The 18,408-nt window shown below is 53.5% G+C and overlaps 2 protein-coding genes across 2 annotated transcripts in view; one reads left to right on the plus strand and one right to left on the minus strand.

Annotated features, from left to right (window-relative positions):
• The window catches only part of BCL2L14 (BCL2 like 14), a 209,774-nt gene that overhangs the window by 188,825 nt on the left and 2,541 nt on the right, over positions 1–18,408 (plus strand). The gene's annotated exons all lie outside the window — the stretch shown is intronic.
• The window catches only part of LOC133343957 (SH3 and multiple ankyrin repeat domains protein 2-like), a 133,190-nt gene that overhangs the window by 9,677 nt on the left and 105,105 nt on the right, over positions 1–18,408 (minus strand). The window contains 9 exon segments of the mRNA XM_061553977.1: positions 853–2,477; positions 3,745–3,917; positions 6,106–6,763; positions 6,765–7,333; positions 9,959–10,085; positions 12,491–12,589; positions 13,044–13,067; positions 15,701–15,738; positions 16,667–16,747. Of these exon segments, the coding sequence (XP_061409961.1) occupies positions 853–2,477; positions 3,745–3,917; positions 6,106–6,763; positions 6,765–7,333; positions 9,959–10,085; positions 12,491–12,589; positions 13,044–13,067; positions 15,701–15,738; positions 16,667–16,747 (3,394 nt within the window).

Genomic DNA, 18,408 nt, shown 5'->3' on the forward strand with positions numbered 1-18,408 from the left:
ACTAATCGCTAAATGACTGGCCTCTGTACAGCCCAATGTGTAGTGTATAGTGTAGTGTATAGTAGGGTAGTGTATAGTAGTGTAGTGTATAGTAGTGTAGTGTATAGTAGTGTATAGTAGTGTAGTGTATAGTAGTGTAGTGTATAGTAGTGTAGTGTATAGTAGTGTAGTGTATAGTAGTGTAGTGTATAGTAGTGTAGTGTATAGTGTAGTGTATAGTGTAGTTATAGTAGTGTAGTGTATAGTAGTGTAGTTATAGTAGTGTAGTGTATAGTGTAGTGTATAGTAGTGTAGTGTATAATAGTGTAGTGTATAGTGTAGTGTATAGTGTAGTTATAGTAGTGTATTGTATAGTAGTGTATAGTGTAGTGTATTGTAGTGTAGTGTATAGTAGTGTAGTGTATAGTGTAGTGTATAATGTAGTGTATAGTAGTGTAGTGCCTCCATAGAACCCAATGTGTTGGATTACTGACCATTCCCCTGTTAACGATGGGCTGTTTTAGGTACAGCAAATATGAATTGATGCATTGATTAACCATGTTTATTTTAATAGTATGTGTTTATAATGTTGTTAGAATATCCATTGTTTAAATATTCTAACGTATGCTTTTTGGGTTGAAAAAGTGTAACTTTCGATGCTACCGGAACGAATTAAGCCTTTCACATGCGCTTCCTATACTCGCTTAATGACCGAATCGCTTAACCACCGGTTTCGTAGAACCGATTACCGTTGTCAAGAGGGGTTCTACTGTGCACACATTTAAATTTGAGTAATTATGCACGGCACAGGGTGGGGGGCGGCTAGCGGCACCGCAGACGTGCGTGGCACCGCACAACTCCCACGGCCCTCACCTCTGCACCGACGACTTCGGGCGCGGGGCGACGGGTGGCGGCGGTGGTGGCGGCACGGGCGGCGGAGGCGCCATCATCATCATCGTCGCGGCGCCCATCTCCTGCTTGTGCAGCGGCTCGCTGAACGTCACCACGGAACTCCGCAGCGCGGGCGGCCGGAGCTTGGGTTTGGGAGGGACGGGCGGTTTGTCCTGCTGCAGCTGCTGCTGCAGCAGTTGCAGCTGCTGCTGCTGCTGCTGCTGCCCGTAGTGATGGGGGACCAGGCACGGCTGACCATCGGCGAAGGAGGTGTGCGTGTCGGGCGGCTCTCCCGTTTCGGACGACAGCGTGGAGATGCTCGACACGGTGGAGACGGTGCTCGTCGTCTCGGCCGGCTGCTCGCTGCCCCCGCTCCGGGACGACTCGATCTCCTCCAGGCCCGAGTCCAGCGACTCGCTCCCCACGCCTCTGTGCCCCTGCTGATGCAGTTGATGAAGATGTTGATGCTGCTGCTGCTGCTGCCTCCTCGCGTCCAGGGAACCTTGCTGCTGCTGCTGCTGCTGAGGCATGGAAGTGGCGAAACCATTGGCGAACTCCAGCGGAGGTGGGATGGTCTCGGTGGCGAAGGCAGAGAACTCCCCTTCCTGCGGGACGCCGGGCGACGCGGGCGGGGACGGCACGCACATTTGCAGCGGGCTGCCGCCCGCCCGCAGCTCGCTCGAGCCCATCGGCGATGAGGCACCCCTCTTGCTCCGCCGATCGACGCCTCTCTCCGGGGCCGCTCCCAAGTCGTGGCCGAGCTCCACGCCGCCACCGCCGTCTTCGCTCGTGGTGTGTACCATGAGCAGCCCGGCCGACTTCTGCTGCGACGTGTCCATGATGTTGATGATGACGCTCTTCCGCTCCACCACCGTCTGCGGCGGTGGCGGAGGTTCTTTCCTGAATTTGGGCGCATGCTGCTGCTGCTGCTGCATCAGTGACTGCTGTATGGACTGTTGCATCGAGTGCTGCATCAGCGGCTGCTGCATCACAGCCTGCTGCATCAGCGGCTGTTGCTGCTGCAACGGAGGCAGCTCCCACACCACGCTCCGGGGCGGCGGAAGGGGCGGCAGCTCCTTCCTCGTCCTGCTCTCGAAGGCGGTGGGGTGGTGGTGGTGGTGGTGGAGCGGCTGATGTTGGTGGTGGTGCGGGTGATGAGGCTGGGGGTGATGAGTCTGCCCGGGCACCACGATGGACACCTGCCTTTGCTCCGGCCGTGCGAACGTCAGCCCGGTGGCTGGCGGGCCAGTGATGACGTTCGCCGCTCCGAAGAGGTACGTGAGCGAGCCCATTGGCTGCTGCTGCTGCTGTTGCTGCTGCATGTGCTGCTGCATCTGCTGCTGCTGCATGTGCTGCTGCATGTGCTGCTGCATGTGCTGCGGGAGCGGCGGCGGAGGCGGCGGCGCCGCCATGCGCGCCTGCATGTTGCTCGCCAGGTGCTCTTCGTCCACCGACTTGGAGTGCTTGAGGATGGGCTTGGGCGGGCGGCGCTGCTGGCGCGAGGGGTCGCCCGACAGCAGCGAGAGGTCTCCCGTGGAGCGGTGGCGCTCCTCGATGCGCCGCTGCCTCTCGTGCACGGCGAACGCGATCGCCGCCGAGAAGGGGTCCTGCCGGGAAAGTGGCTGTGAGCACGCGCGTCGCGATCGGCGCTCGGGACGCCCGCCGCCGCTCGTCGCCGCACGCCGGCTCGACGCCGGCGGCTGCTCGACTGACGGCACGGCTCGGCGTCGGGAAATGAGCACGGTGGAGACGGCGCCCAGAGCCGAACGATTCCCACGTCTCGTCCAGAGGACAACCGCCGGAGGTGGAGGGATGCCATTCCAAGCCGCGTGCAGCGTCGGAATTGAAAAAAAAGTCTCAACCGCGGGATTCCCTCGCTCGACGCGGGTTTTCGGTCCGTGCGATTTAGCGTGTCCGCGGCCGATCTATTGGCTAGGCGAAATTCGCTCCGTGCGGTTTGAATTGACCCACACGCGACAACATCCTGTGTGTACTGTACTCGGCTGGAAGGTCATTAACATAATGATTTAGAATGATCCAATATACGGCGTTCGGTGTGATTTTATGTAATATTGTTTTTAGTGCTGATGGCCTGCGGTGTAGAAAGAGGGCACTTAGCAATAGCATCTGGAAATTTTGGAACATCCTCGTATCCAATCTTCACATTCCAAATTCACCCTCTGTAACCACGTGTGTGTTCAGGCCATGCTGCAGGCTCACCTCTGCCATGGCTGCTGTGAACGCTTTCGCGAAACTCTGTTACGTCTGGGGCTATGCGCACGCAGGTCTGTCACGTGATTTTATTTATGGCACCGTTTTTTATTAGTATTTAAACACCGTAAATTGTTAATCCTGTTTGTGGTACATTCTGGCGTGGGTTTGCAGTAAGTTCTGGCGTGGGTCTCGCTTAAGAAGCCGGTTTAACATCAGGCGGCTGCCTGGTTTCGAACCCAGGTTGTGTCAGCGGTGTGAGCTCCCAGCGCTCCGAATCTGTGGGCCACCTGACCCCCGTTCGAGTGTGAGCCCACCTTGAGACTAAACAGGTAAATGAAGACCGGCTGCAGCTGTGACAGAGGTGATGATGATGATAATCAATACTTAACCATTAAGGAAAGCCACACTTAGTACGACAACTCTCTGCAGGAGGGTTGTCTACGCGAGGCAATCGGAGAACCCGGAGGAAACCCGTGCGGAACGGGGAAGACAACGTACAACAAGTTCAGACGCAAAAGGCTCAAGCCCTTCTTGCTACGACGCACAAGTTTTCGCACCGCGCCACCCATGCCGCTGAAATGTCACGCGCGTGCACGCTGACCTACCCCCCTGGCTCCGTACGTAGCCGACCGGAGCGCGCACGGCGAAAGCAACGAGCACCTGGAAGGACGCGGAGGGAGGTGCGGCCTCTCCCAGCGTGGCGGACCCCGACTCGGATTGCAGGCCGCTGAAGGTCACCTCGGGGATTTCCATCTCCTTGGGCTCAGGGCCTGGGGTCTCGCACTCCATGCTGGAGCCCTGGCTGCTTCGACCACTGCTGCTCGTCGAGGGCTCTGGGGACAGCACGGCACGGGGAGAGACAGCCGTGGGTGAGTGGGTTAGAGAGAGACGTGGGTGAGTGGGTTAGAGACAGCCGTGGTGAGTGGGTTAGATACAGCCGTGGGTGAGTGGGTTAGAGAGAGACGTGGTGAGTGGGTTAGAGAGAGACGTGGTGAGTGGGTTAGAGAGAGACGTGGTGAGTGGGTTAGAGACAGCCGTGGGTGAGTGGGTTAGAGACAGCCGTGGTGAGTGGGTTAGAGACAGCCGTGGTGAGTGGGTTAGAGACAGACGTGGTGAGTGGGTTAGAGACATCCATGGTGAGTGGGTTAGAGATAGGTGACTAGTACTGCATGTAGGCAGGTCCGTGCTAAATCTAATTCACCTTTACTTAGCTTCACTTTAGGGAGGTGAGGATGCATTGAAATTCGTAACCTCTTCCCATCAATCGCCAACACCTGTAGCTTTCACAAGGAATTTTCATCTTCCTAATTAATTCTATTTTATTTTTTCTACCGCGGCTTACTCTCGCGAATCGTGATGCGCGCTTTGGAAGGAATTAAATCGTCGACGGTGCAAAGTGGCCCGGCGATGAACGTGCGAACGTGCCCGCGGCTCGGCAAATCGGCCGTTCACCAACTTGCTACCCGCGATTTTGGCTATCCGTGAAACGCACCTGGAACTCTACATGGCTGCGTCGAGAGAGAGAGGGGGCAAGAGATAAAGTGATGGCATTTATTATTTACGTATTTATTTTGTCGATAATTCATCATTATCCGCGAAATTTGCTATTCACGAGCATCTCCGGAATGTACCCCTTGCGAATAACGAGGGATTACTGCAGTCTGTAGTTTTCCAGCGTCCACAACAAGTTGAGAATGAGTTGAAGGCAACCGAGCATTGCTGAATAGGATGCTGCTGCGATATTATGAGCAAACATCTGTCAAATGATGAGAAAACCCACCGTGATAGAAACATCGGTGCGCTCATTACACACAAGGTGCTCGCGACAAATAAACCACAATACCTTGCGAATGTCTTCAAGGAGCATAAACCATCATCATGCGAACTCCGTTCATCCTCGCAACAGCAGCGGCTTTTTGTTGGCCATCGCACTTCTGCGGCCGTCTGGAATGCACCTCCTTCCGATATTAGGAAGCCACTGGAGATGTGCACTTTTAAGTCTAGAATGAAAACTCATTTCCTTAGAACTGCTTTCTGTGCATTAGTTTGCTGTCCTTCCCCCGCACCTCCGATTAGCGCAGTTGGCTACGTACGGTGTGAAAGAAGTTCAACGCACGTACATACATACCGTGCGGGTCTGAAAACCAAAAGAAAACCCCCAGAGGTCTTGTTAGTTGGCACACTGCACTTGCAATCCAGAGGGCTGGCTGTCGCCTGATGATGCTGGTTGTAATTACCGGCAAAACGTCGTACTCAAATTGTAGATCCTGTGGGTTTACTCTCCAATACACCGGTGTACTGTACTAGTAACGAATTGGCATGTTCTGTTTACGTGAAAAACCTTACTATATGGCTGTTTCGGGTGGTGGCGGGTTTAATGACGTATTCATTACGCGATCTAACACAAAAACCTCTATTATGGATAATATTGGTTGTGAAAGCTTACGTGTTAAACTAATCCAGCAGATTTCCGTGTTATTAGTTCTCTGCAGCTGCATTAACGATACATATGCACCGTCTGCCTCTCAGTGGACATGAACTAAATCTTACGCATCACGGTCCGAATTTTGTCCAAATTTGGTCGAAATGTGAACAATGCTGACATGGTGTAATGGTTGGCACGCTGGATAAGCTTTTTAACTACCGCGCCTGGTAGGCAGGTCGTGGGTTCAATCCCGACCCTGACGCCTGCTGTGCATTTGGTGTTCGCGTGGATTTTCCTCCGGGGCCTCCGCTTTGTCCCCTCCACATTTAGAATCAACGTCGCGCGTTCAGAGCATTTGGCTGCCTACACATTTCCATGCGATGAGCTACTTCGTTGAGCTATCATTTGCGATGACCACGCCGCTTCCTAAAAAGAGCTATGAAGCTCAGCGGGGTCTTGCCTGGTGTCGTGTAAGTAGTCGTAAAAAAAAAAAAACCAAGACGTCCGGGCCAGCGTGCGTAGAGTAGGCCCAAAAGATGCGCTCTTCCGCGACGGAGGCCGAGCACGCCCCCGTAACCGTGCGCGTCGCCCCTTACCCTTGATGATGATCGTCGGCAGTGGGTTCGGCGAGCCACTCCCAGCCCTGTCGGGGCTGCCCTCGATCTTGGTCTGCTTGGTGAGGTGCGCCTTCTTGCGGGAGCTCGCCGTGGTGGCGGCGCCGGTGCCGCTGCCCGGCACGGCCAGGACGGCGCCAGCCACCCCGGTGCCCACGTTGGCGTAGACGTGCTCCGTCGGAGTCTTGGGACGTTTGTGCCTCAGCTCCATTTGCCGCATTTGCTCGTACTGCATCTGCTGCTGCTGCTGCTGCTGCATCTGCGCTTGCTGCTGCTGCTGTTGCTGCTGCTGCTGTTGCTGCTTCTGCTGGGCCTCGAAGTGCCGCTGCTGCTCGTACTGCATTTGCTGCTGCGCCTCGAACTGCCGCTGCTGCTCAAAGTGCCTCTGCTGCTGCTCAAAGTGCCTCTGCTGCTGCTCGAACTGCCTCTGCTGCTCAAACTGCCTCTGCTGCTGCTCAAACTGCAACTGCTGTTGTTGTTGCTGCTGCTGCTGCTCGTATTTCCGCTGCTGCTGCTGCTGCTCCAATGAAAATTCTTGCGCGGGGACGACCGCCGACTCCTGGCCGCCAAACAGCGGCGTTTTCCTCCTGCGCGGCCTCTCCGGCGCCGGCGGGGCCGCAAAGTAGGCGGACGCCGACGACTCCAAATACCCCACGGACTGTTCGCTCTCCGGCGCGAAGCCGAACTGCGCGAGCTCGAACGCCTGCCGCAGCTGCTGCGACTGCTGCAGCGCCTGCTGCTGTTGCTGCTGCTGCTGCTGCTGCGTCATGAAAATGTCCGGCAGGTCTTCGGCGTCTTGCGCGAAGAGCGGCGGCCGCGCCGGCTTGGGCTGCGCTGGGGCGGAGGGCCCGTACATGAAGGGCGGCTCGGAGGCGGTGGGCGTCAGGAAGGGCGGCAGCGGCTGCAGCGCGTGCAGGGAGGGCAGCGAGCCAGTGGAGCGCGCCGTGGAACGGGCTGTGCAGCAGCCCCGGTTCCATCTCCAGCTCCCGGCGCAGGGCCGAGAGCTGCGCCGCCTCGTAGAGCCGCCGCGGGGACTGCACGGGCGGGTACTCGCCCGGCACCGCGGGCGACGGCGGGGAGTAGAAGACGGGCGAGTAGGAGGGGGTGACCATGCCGCCGTCGCCGTACTGCGGCTGCAGGGGCGGCGAGGGGTTGAACTGGGAGGGGAGGTCCACCGCGGAGCCGTAGAAGCGTCCGTCGGCCGTCATGCCTACGCGCGGAGCGCGCGCACACAGACGAAGATCCCACCCCCGACGTATAGCCTTAACGAATTGTTGGGGCAAGTGCAGTTAGTGAGCGCGCGCGCGTACGAGCGGAGAAGGCGACAATGTGTGTACGTATGTTGAACTTCTTTCGCACCATGCGCAGAAAACCGCGCTAATCGGGGGGTGCGGAAAATTAACAAAGTGTCGGCAATGGCTGTGCCAACGAAAGTCCTCGTACTTATAGCTATTTCTGGTTTACATCCAAAGGAAGAAAATGAACGTGTAAAAAGACTGACCGGTGCCTGACAACTGCTCGCTCGCTCGTAAAAGGAGTCCAACGAGGATCTCCGCGCCCAAGGCAAGGTCCCTCATCATTCCCTTCCGCTGGGTGTCTCCGGTGCCAGTGAAGCGGCTGGAAATTCTCCCACGAGTTTGGGCAGGGATCCGTGTCACCAAGTAACTCGACTCACAAAAAGGCCTGTAATCCATTGACCCCGAGCGGATTCTATTCTGCCGCTTTGCCACGACGAGAGGCCCCTCTGGAGAGTTTGGTCGCAGTAGTTTTGCTTAAAACTTTCGCGACTGCAGGAATTCTTGTTCTTGGTTCTTTCAGTAAAGTCACGCAGATAGAAAACAAAAAGAGAAGACCGCTTGTGTTGCGATCGAAACGTGGTGGGGTTTTTTTTTATTTTACAATTTTTATCGTGGTTTTTTTGCTTGTATTATTTCCATTTTTCAAAAAATATTTAAATGTATTTTAGTTTTGTTGTTTTTTTAGTTTTTTGTTTTGTTTTCTATCTACGTGACTTTACCGAAAGAACCAAGAATATAGTAGTTTTGCTGTTTCGTCATCAAAACGAATCCGCAAGAAAAGCTCAAATAAAATAACTTTATCGGTACCGATCCGCCCACAGTGCCGTGCGGGAGGGCGTGTGGCACAGTTTGGCACCAGCAATCGCAGAGTTGCGGTCGCGTTGCTACGGTTCTCCGCGGTGAGTACAGTGTCTTTAAAAACAACGGCGCTACTACAACCCCTCTCGGCGAACGGGACACCGACCCTGCTGCGTCTTGGAGACGTCTCGGAACGGGAAAAGATTAATGGATGAATATGTGAACCATAGTTTCGGTTGCGTGGCCACGATCGCACGACTGGGAGGCACGTCTTTGATTTCACAATTTTTGAAGCTGTGCGCATCGGCCTGCTGACGACACTGCAATGTCTTCGTGGAGGAATGTCAAAGTCAGGAGGTGCGACGTTGGGGGGGGGGGGGGGGAGTCTCTAATGACATTCTTGTTCTGGACGTCTACGTTGTTCCACTCCCTTCTCCAGCAGCATGGCTCTGCGTGAGATGCTAGGATGTGTCGGCCTCAGGACTCAATGGATCACAGGCCTCAGTCGATACACTAACCTTCGCAAACTGCGAGCCGAGTGCTCTGCCGCAGCACGGCCCAGCTTCGTTCGATTGTTGTTACATGCGCTTTTAAATCTAGGTTGAAGACTCGTTTCTTTAGAACTGCTTTTTGTGTGTTGGTATGTCGTCCCTTCCCCCACACCTCCGATTAGCACGGTTGGCTACGTATGGTGCGAAAGAAGTTCAATGTACGTCCGTACGTACGTTGAACAAGACGCTTGTGCGTCTTTCTCTGGCACTGGGTACGTTTTTAGAATTTGCGAGATATGTTCACGGCACAGAAGGGGGGTGGTGGGGGGGGGTGAGTGGAAATAGGTGGGCACTTAAGAGACCTCCATCCTCTGGCCTGGAATCTCACGGAATGCGCCGGAGATCCCAAACCTACCTACCACCACCGCCGTCTACCTGTTTTGCACAGACGCCGCCTCCCCCGCCCCCATGCCCCAAGGGCACTTAAACCAGGCGGAAACAGTCCGGAGAAAGGTTGTGACCTAAATGCCAACTGGGGCAAAAGAACAACATTCAGTGTTACATTGAAGACGGTAGCGGCGTTCAATTTGGAATCTCGCAAGGCCGTCCGTCCTCTGCCGTCGGCCGTGGATTACCAGCCGCTGGTTGGACTGCGTGAGCACGGCCCGGGCGGCTCGACTTCGGTCAACCGCGGAGCCGCTGGGCGCGTGCGATCGAGTCGTCGCGCGTTCTCTTATTGCCGTTCACTTACAACGACGCTTTCACGATTGTCTCTACGAGCTCCCTCAAGCGGAGGCCCTTCTCGCCAGCAGCGGCGCGGACGAGGCAGTTGCAGGGCTACGCATTTGCCATCCGCGCTGTTGCCCGTGGGTATGTGTGCACGCTCCACGTGGGGAGCGGCGGCAGAGCGGTTAGGGCACCGCTACGTACCCGGCGGCAACGGGTTCCATTGCCGCTCACGAGCAATGACAGTCACAGCGAATATTGTAACCAATCCTGGGCACTTCCGTAGGACGAATCGGCCCGGAAATGAGTACCTGACGTGGTGTGTAATCATCAGCACTGGGGAGACAAAGGCGTCCGGGCATGGTATTGGCCACCCAACCAACCTCGTGTGCCATGCTGGCCTTCATCGGTGCTACTCGCTAACAGCACTTGACTAGACGCTCTGTTAAAGGCTGACACGGTCGGGGGGGGGGGGCAGTCCATGTGACGGAGAGGAGAGGCGTGCGACGATGCCACGCTTACCCGTGGGCGAGTGGGCGTATGCCCCGCCGGGCCTCTGCAGCGGCATGAAGGGCCGATCTGGCGGGCCCAGAGGTGGTGATGGGCCCTGTCCAGGACCCATCAGGTCAAAGCCGTACTGCACCTGGCACTGCGACGCCACAGATAGCGGGGAGAAACGCGACACGCGCTTGAACTGGATTTATCGCCGACGCTTTCACAGCCCCCAAGCATGTTGCTTCTAATTTCAGGGGTTGGGCCACGCCTCGCAAGTTTTTGGCACGCACAGTAGAACCCCTCTTAATGACCACCCCTGTGAACGACTAATCGTTTAACGATGGGCCTCCATATAGCCCAATGTGAAGTGTATGGTGTAGTGTATAGTAGTGTATAGTGTAGTGTATAGTGTAGTGTGTAGTGTATAGTAGTGCAGTGTATAGTAGTGTAGTGTATAGTGCAGTGTATAGTGTAGTGTATAGTGCAGTGTATAGTAGTGTAGTGTATAGTGTAGTGTATAGTAGTTTAGTGTATAGTGTAGTGTATAGTAGTGTAGTGTATAGTGTATAGTGTAGTGTATAGTAGTGTAGTGTATAGTGTAGTGTATAGTGTAGTGTATAGTGTAGTGTATAGTAGTGTAGTGTATAGTGTAGTGTATAGTGTAGTGTATAGTAGTGTAGTGTATAGTAGTGTATTGTATAGTAGTGTAGTGTATAGTAGTGTAGTGTATAGTAGTGTATTGTATAGTAGTGTAGTGTATAGTAGTGTAGTGTATAGTAGTGTATTGTATAGTGTAGTGTATAGGAGTGTAGTGTATAGTAGTGTAGTGTATAGTAGTGTATTGTATAGTGTAGTGTATAGGAGTGTAGTGTATAATAGTGTAGTGTATAGTAGTGTAGTGTATAATAGTGTAGTGTATTGTATAGTAGTGTAGTGTATAGTAGTGTAGTGTATAGTGTGTAGTGTATAGTAGTGTAGTGTATAGTAGTGTAGTGTATAGTGTGTAGTGTATAGTAGTGTAGTGTATAGTAGTGTAGTGTATAGTAGTGTAGTGTATAGTAGTGTAGTGTATAGTAGTGTATTGTATAGTAGTGTAGTGTATAGTGTGTAGTGTATAGTAGTGTAGTGTATAGTAGTGTAGTGTATAGTGTGTAGTGTATAGTAGTGTAGTGTATAGTAGTGTAGTGTATAGTGTGTAGTGTATAGTAGTGTAGTGTATAGTGTGTAGTGTATAGTAGTGTAGTGTATAGTGTAGTGTATAGTAGTGTAGTGTATAGTAGTGTAGTGTATAGTGTAGTGTATAGTGTAGTGTATAGTGTAGTGTATAGTAGTGTAGTGTATAGTGTAGTGTATAGTGTAGTGTATAGTAGTGTATAGTGTAGTGTATAGTGTAGTGTATAGTAGTGTAGTGTATAGTGCAGTGTATAGTGTAGTGTAAAGTGTAGTGTATAGTGTAGTGTATAGTGTAGTGTATAGTGCAGTGTATAGTGTAGTGTATAGTGTAGTGTATAGTGCAGTGTATAGTGTAGTGTATAGTAGTGTATAGTAGTGTAGTGTATAGTGTAGTGTATAGTGTAGTGTATAGTGTAGTGTATAGTAGTGTAGTGTATAGTGTAGTGTATAGTGTAGTGTATAGTGTAGTGTATAGTGCAGTGTATAGTAGTGTAGTGTATAGTGTAGTGTATAGTGTAGTGTATAGTGTAGTGTATAGTAGTGTAGTGTATAGTGTAGTGTATAGTAGTGTAGTGTATAGTGTAGTGTATAGTAGTGTAGTGTATAGTGTAGTGTATAGTAGTGTAGTGTATAGTGTAGTGTATAGTGTAGTGTATAGTGCAGTGTATAGTAGTGTAGTGTATAGTGCAGTGTATAGTAGTGTAGTGTATAGTGTAGTGTATAGTAGTGTAGTGTATAGTGTAGTGTATAGTAGTGTTGTGTATAGTGTAGTGTATAGTAGTGTAGGGCCTCCATAGAGCCCAATGTATTTGTTTACTGACCATTCCCATGCAAACGACGGGCTGTTGGAGGTACAGTAAATATGAATGAATGCATTGATTAACCATGTTTCTTTGAATATTATGTGTTTATAATGTTGTTGGTATCTTTGTGTATAAATATCCATTGTTTAAATATTATAGAGTAACTTTCGATGCTATCGGAGGGAATGAAGCCTCTAACGTGCATTTCCTATACTCGCTTAACGACCAAATCACTTAATGACCGGTTCCGTGGAACTACGGTAATTACCGTCGTTAAGAGGGTTTCTACTCTACTACTCACTGCGGGCATCTTCACCCAGAGCCACCGAACTCAACTCCTGCTGCCGCCTGTGTCTGACTGGCGCTCCCTCGAGAGAGATCGAAGCGGCTGACCTCCGGATCGTCGTGAGCCCAGTGCGCTAAATACTTTACCACGGCAGCATCGCGATGACAAGTTTGCGCATTTGGCATTCGTGGCCGTTCTTACGGCACAAGGCTCTCACCAAAGCGCAGCATTTCACAGCCACGTGCGCTACGGCCGTTGCCCGCCGTTCCCGGCGGTGGGGACGGCGGGGGCACGTACCTCCTGCGGGAAGAGACGGCTGGGCGGACGCACCCGTGCCGTGGCGGGGACGATCGGCGGCTCAGAGTCCGCGACCTCGTGAACTAACACCTGTTCCACCTTTTCTGTCAGAAAGAAGCGCAAATTCCACGTCAGCTGTTAGCTGAAGTCGGGAAGAGAGAAAGCCGAAGCGTCGTCGTCGCGACGACGCCGACGATGCCGACGACGCCGGAGGACCAAAGTACCGACGAGGGCGTTGCCGGGCCCAAGCGGGGAGAGTTCCCGCGCGAGGCTGGACGGGAGTAGTGGGGTGTCTGCGTCGGTTAAGTCGGCAACGTGACGATCAATTCGGCAGCGACTGTGCCCGAGCAGGGTCGCCGGGGTAGCCCCCTGGCGCCCCCCCCACCCCTTCCCTGCGTTCTCGATAAATGTTTAAGATGCGAGCCATTTTGTGATGCTGAAGTACCTTGGCATTTTATCCCGTTTTGTGCACTTTGTGCATTAAGCTCCGAGTCTCTGTTGGAACATTGCACAGGGCGGGGGCACGTCAACTGAGAGCAAATGCAGTACTCACCCTGTTTCTTCTTCCTCCCAGCCGCTTTTTTTTCAGAAAACAAGAGACAGAACACACATCTTGTGAACCTTAAACGAACGGTCAGGAAGCAGGAAAAAAGTGATCGGTGTTCATGTGTGATAAAAAAATCACGCGTAAAATATAGGAGAGGGGGGGGGAGGGTGGGTGAGGAAATGCACATCTGATACAAAAAAGAATGTGTAAGAGACTTACCTCTGTCCACTGCACATTGGTTTTAGGTCAATCGGGGAGGGGCGGGCGAGAGAATTTTACAGGAGGCGGAGGAATGCGAGATGGCGACAAATGGAGAAAACAGAAACAAGAAGGGGGGAAAGAATTCGTGACGATTTCGCAATGCAATAATCAACTCCGTATACATGTATACATGCGGAAACGTATACAATATATACCCCGTGTCTCATGTATGTAAGTAGGTATGCACGCACGTATGGGTGCACGCAAACTCGAGCGGATAGAGATGATGCCGCGTGTAAATGTGGCATCGATGCCGCGAAACGTGACTATGTTTGTGATATTAAACACGGTTTTGAGCTCACGCATGCTTTGTTGCTTACGCAACTCAAGTCGAGGAAATGTCGACGTGAAATGCCGTTTAAAAAGAAATGCAGTTGTGGCACAGGCATGCGCGGTCTTCCCCCATATGATCATAACGCTTGCGTGTGTGTACGATGGGAGAGGTAGAGTAGTGGTTAGCGCGCTACGACGAATCCGGCGAGCCGAGTCTGATTCCCTCTCATGGCCAACACCAGCGACGATTGTCCTGAACCCGTCCTGGGCCTCGTCTCGGTCAACTCGGCCTCAAATGAGTACCCGGTGCGGTGCGTAGTAAACAGCGCCACTCGGGAGACAAAGGTGGTCTGGCGTGGTGCTGGCCACCCACCCCCTCGTGTACCGTGCCGGCCTTTATTAGGTGCTCGCTAAAAGCACTTGCTCCAATAGTCTGTTTAGTCTAGGCGGGGGGGGTGGGGTGGAACTTTGTCTTTGTGTGCGATGGGACGCGTGGTACAGAGGGGCCACGTCGGCCCTGTGAACCCGCCCGCCCGCGTGTGTGAGTGAGCGCGTGTGAGTGAGCGCGTGTGAGTGAGCGCGTGTGAGTGAGCGTGTGATGGTGATGCGCAATCACGGACCGTGCGGTCACACGCAGCGGCGCGCCTCCGACGAACACGACGACGACAACGATAACGACCACAGCGCCGTGAACTAAATGGCCTTGCTCCGCCCTGCGGATGCCGCGCTGCGTTAGTTACGCCCCGGGGTTTAACTTCAGTTTTTTTTTCCCGCGCAAGGAGAGCGGCAGCTACGGTCGCGAAGAGAGGGAAACGGTTCCGGCGCGCGATGCTGCCTTTTTATGATTAACGGGCCGGGTTCTCGCCAGCGCTAATGCGGGGAGCGCGCCGGCGCTTTGGCAAGAACTGCAACGTTTGCGATGTTTCCCCGGAGGGCGATAACGCTTACAAGTCCCCCCAACCGCCGCCCCGCTCCCCCCACTCCGCGTTAATAACGTCGCTTAAAAGCGGGCGGTTTGTGAAAATGACAGACTCAGCGTGGACCTATACGGTGGCTCCGGGACGGTTTCTTAAATCGGGGGGGGGGGCGGGGGGGTCATCAATCAATGCGCTGCGAGCGGCGGGACAGGAGCCAGCCGCCGCTTGTCCGATTGAACGCGCGACGCCGAGAGGAAATCCCGTTTAGTCGGGACAGCTGCGGAGGGGGCGGCTTTGCTTTGCGCTCAAGCGTTACGTTTTTTTCCGCGAGCCCTCAAAACGTAACGCGACGTGTCCTGACATTCAGGGCCGCGTAAAATGTCGGCAGCCCTCGGAATTAAGAGAACGATGTCTCTTGAACGCTCCCTCCCCTCCGATGAAGGCACGTGTTTAAAGGCCGACAAACACCGCTGCACTGCGACTGATGTAGTTCCTCTCGTCCGTTTCGGTGAAGCTCAGAACCCAGGGCCCGCTTCGAGGCACGCGGCTCCTCCTTACTCCCCACGCTTTAGTTTTTTGTTTTCCTCGAACGAACGTTCACCGATGGGCGGCGTGCACGCTACTGCATGGCGCGCAATCGGAGTAACCGCCGCTGTATCCTGCGGAGTGGGTGGGGAGCCCAACCGCTGCGAACGTGGAATCATCTCTCGGAAGTTATCAAATTAAATCAAGCGACGGGAGATTCGCCGCTCGTGAGCGGGCTTATCTCCGTCTCCATTTGGATAAAAGCCCGGCCTGACGGAATTTAGTTGCGTGAGGCTGAGCGTCGGGCACCCGCGCACCAAATACTCCTGGGATGTCCTTCTCTCGCGGCGTCCCGCTTGCAACGGATCCCGCCCCCCCCCCCCCCAAACCTCCGCGCATTTAACGAATCTCGTTCAGGGAGAGAACGAGGGCGATGCCAGCAGGCGGGCGGCAAGGCCCATCAACGTGGCCGCTGCGAGGCATACGGAAAATAAAAGTTCTAACGCGAGCGCAAAGCGATGGCCGGAGAGAGCTGCGCCGGGATGCCGGCAAAGTCCGCGGGGTGTAAATCTCGAGCGCAGGTGCGGCCGCTAAATCACGCCTGTCTTTTGTTGTTGTTGTTGTTGCAAACAGCGAAAACGTCGACAGTAAAATGTTATGCAACCTGGTGACTGCAAGTCTCTTTACCTCCAGGGGTGATGAAAAACATCGCTGCAAGACTTGGTCTAAAATGTCACAGATTAATCGGTTAAGGTGCAATTGTTTCAGGGGCACAAATATAGCACACACATACACACACACAGTGCGTGGTTGAAGGGGACCCCCCCCCCCCCCCGACTCGGTTTTCCCCCTGGTCACTTCTCTAGGGAAAAAATGACACACGGTGAAAAACGCGACACGGATCGACTCCAGTGCCCACACTCAATTCGGCGGCGCCTTTCTTGAATCGTGGGGCACGCGTTCGCCAATCGAGAATATCCTGGCACACAGCCTTGAGGTTCAAGCAACAAGGCTACGGCCATGGCGATGGTTTTAGGGTTATCGGTCGAGTCAAAGGGTTAGAGCGTGAGGTTGGGCCTAGTGTGAGGGCTGCAGCTCGGGTTTGTTGTTGAACACAGCTCGGGGGGTGGGGGTGGTGGTGGGGTCACTTTCTCGCCGCGTGTCGTCTTTTCCCAGTGCGGGCGTCGTAAACCAAAGATGGAACCTCAAGTTACCCTGCACATTGTTTACCCCAAAAATTAGTTCGGGAAAAGGCCAGGGGCCCCACAGTGATTCAACGTGACGCAGCTTTGAAGCCATTTTTTTTTTACATTTTTGGTTTAACGGCACACTTCACTTCAGAAAGGAATCTTTTTTAAGGTGTTCAACAGAAACAGGGGGTATATCGGGGGGTGAGGGTGTTGGGGATGGGGGGGGGGCACAACCTCGGGCACAACAGATTAACGGCCCAGGGCAATGGCAGCAACCGCTACCGCTTGCTGGGGGTTTGCAAACCAGCGAACACTCCCTGGCCGGGGGGGGGGGGGGGGGGGGCGGTGGCCTCTCGCGAGGTCGCCCTTCCTCTAGATCGAGGCCTCCACCGCCGCCATCGCCACCGCCATGCCGTTGTCGTCGTCATCGCCGGCGGCAGCGGCCCTGCCGAAGGCCACTCACCGATTTCCTCCAGCTCGGCCGTCATCGACTTGGAACGGAACGACACCGTGGCACTTTGGGACTTCTTTGGCAGTGGGGGAGCTGATAAACCAAACCAAGGAGACAGCGAGAGAAAGAGAGAGAGCTGTGATAGTGTGGCACTAATTAAACTAGAAAACAAAATATTTTAACAGGTTGAGGTCTACTGAGCTATGTAGATATTTTCAGAAGCGACGCGGCCACAAAAATGATAGCTCGACGAAGTGGCTTATCACGTGGACATTTATAGCAGATAAATACCCTAAAAGCGTGATTCTAAACGCGGAGGGGAAAACCGGAGGAACCAGAGAATACCACATGACCACAGGGAGAGAGACATGCAAACTCCAAATATACAGGCATCTGGGTCAGAATCGTACCCATGACCTCCTTTAATGGGCCACGTGGGGTGGAGTCATGATAAATATCGAGATTTATTAAGAACTTGCGCCATTGTTTTATGGGTACCGAGGCTCCTGCTAGGTCATGTAGGAGGGCGTGTGCCACAATTTGGCGCCAGATTATGATAGAGTGTGGTCGTGTCGCTACAGTTCTCTGCGGTGAGTGCAGTGTCTTTAAAATCAAAGGCACTCTCCGCCTCTCTCAATAAAATCAACGCTGAAGCGCTCGCCACATTCCGAGATTCGCCAGTGAACGGCACACCCGCACCCTGCAAACTTGGCAGACGTCTCGGGACGGGAAAAGGGTTAATAATCCTCAAACTACTCGGACGCGGTATCGTCCAAAGATTGCATAAGCGGCGTCTTGCGCTCGAGCAAAGCGCACGTGGATTGTGCGCTTAATGAATGAGCAATGCGCAACGCCCGATTCCTAACGGTCCCGGGGCCATTTGTCAAGAGAATAAAAAAGGATGGAATTTAACATTTTTGGCTTGAATGCTCGGCTCGTAAAAGTTAAAAACTAAAAAACGAGGCCCTCCCACGCCACCGCCAGCCGCCACGGCTGCCTCCATCGTGAGCGTTTGCAGAGACGCACGTGGGCACACGACTTTCTGCCAACGAATGCGTAAAATGTAAACCTAAAAGGCGATTTCATGCTCGAGGGGGGGGGGGGGGCGCTGTGCATAACGATAAAAGCGGACTGCGACGGAATCACCGATCTCGATGATATTAGCCAATCACATGAAGCTGGGGAGGCGTGTCACATCATGACTCAATCCACGGATCGATCGGCAATGAATCGACACGACGATTAACTCCGCACGTTACGATTAACCCCGGTATTTTTGATGTTTGTTCATTACGGATCTACTGAGCGGAATCAATTAATCTCGATTAACCATCCGCAGTCACCATATATGGGCAAAGACATGCCCCTTCGGCCAAAGCCACGCCCACTTTCTTCCATATATGGGCAAATCTCTGATCGGTGATTTTGTCGGGTGTACGATTCTGTCGTATTACGGCGCTCATCACCTGTCCGTCGCGCCTGAGCCAGTGGGCCAACGTCAGTAGCGAGCGATACGTTCCCCCCAACATACGAATAAAAAAAAACGCTATAAGCCCATCGGCCTGTTGGCTTTTCCACACCAACATTATCCAGCAGCAGCAAATTGTCTCGAAGCAAAAAATACTCTGGACCGGTTTTTCCGACCTTCCGGGTCTCATCGGCAGAGTCGACCCCGTTGAGCAAACGCTGCCGTGTTGCCAGGCGGTATTGGCAGCGGCGACTCCGTCTAAACGTCGGTGGCCCCCCGTTCAACG

This window comes from Lethenteron reissneri, chromosome 2, assembly GCF_015708825.2.
Source record: "Lethenteron reissneri isolate LAM-NWPU_2019-01 chromosome 2, ASM1570882v1, whole genome shotgun sequence".
Classification (NCBI taxonomy): domain Eukaryota; kingdom Metazoa; phylum Chordata; class Hyperoartia; order Petromyzontiformes; family Petromyzontidae; genus Lethenteron; species Lethenteron reissneri.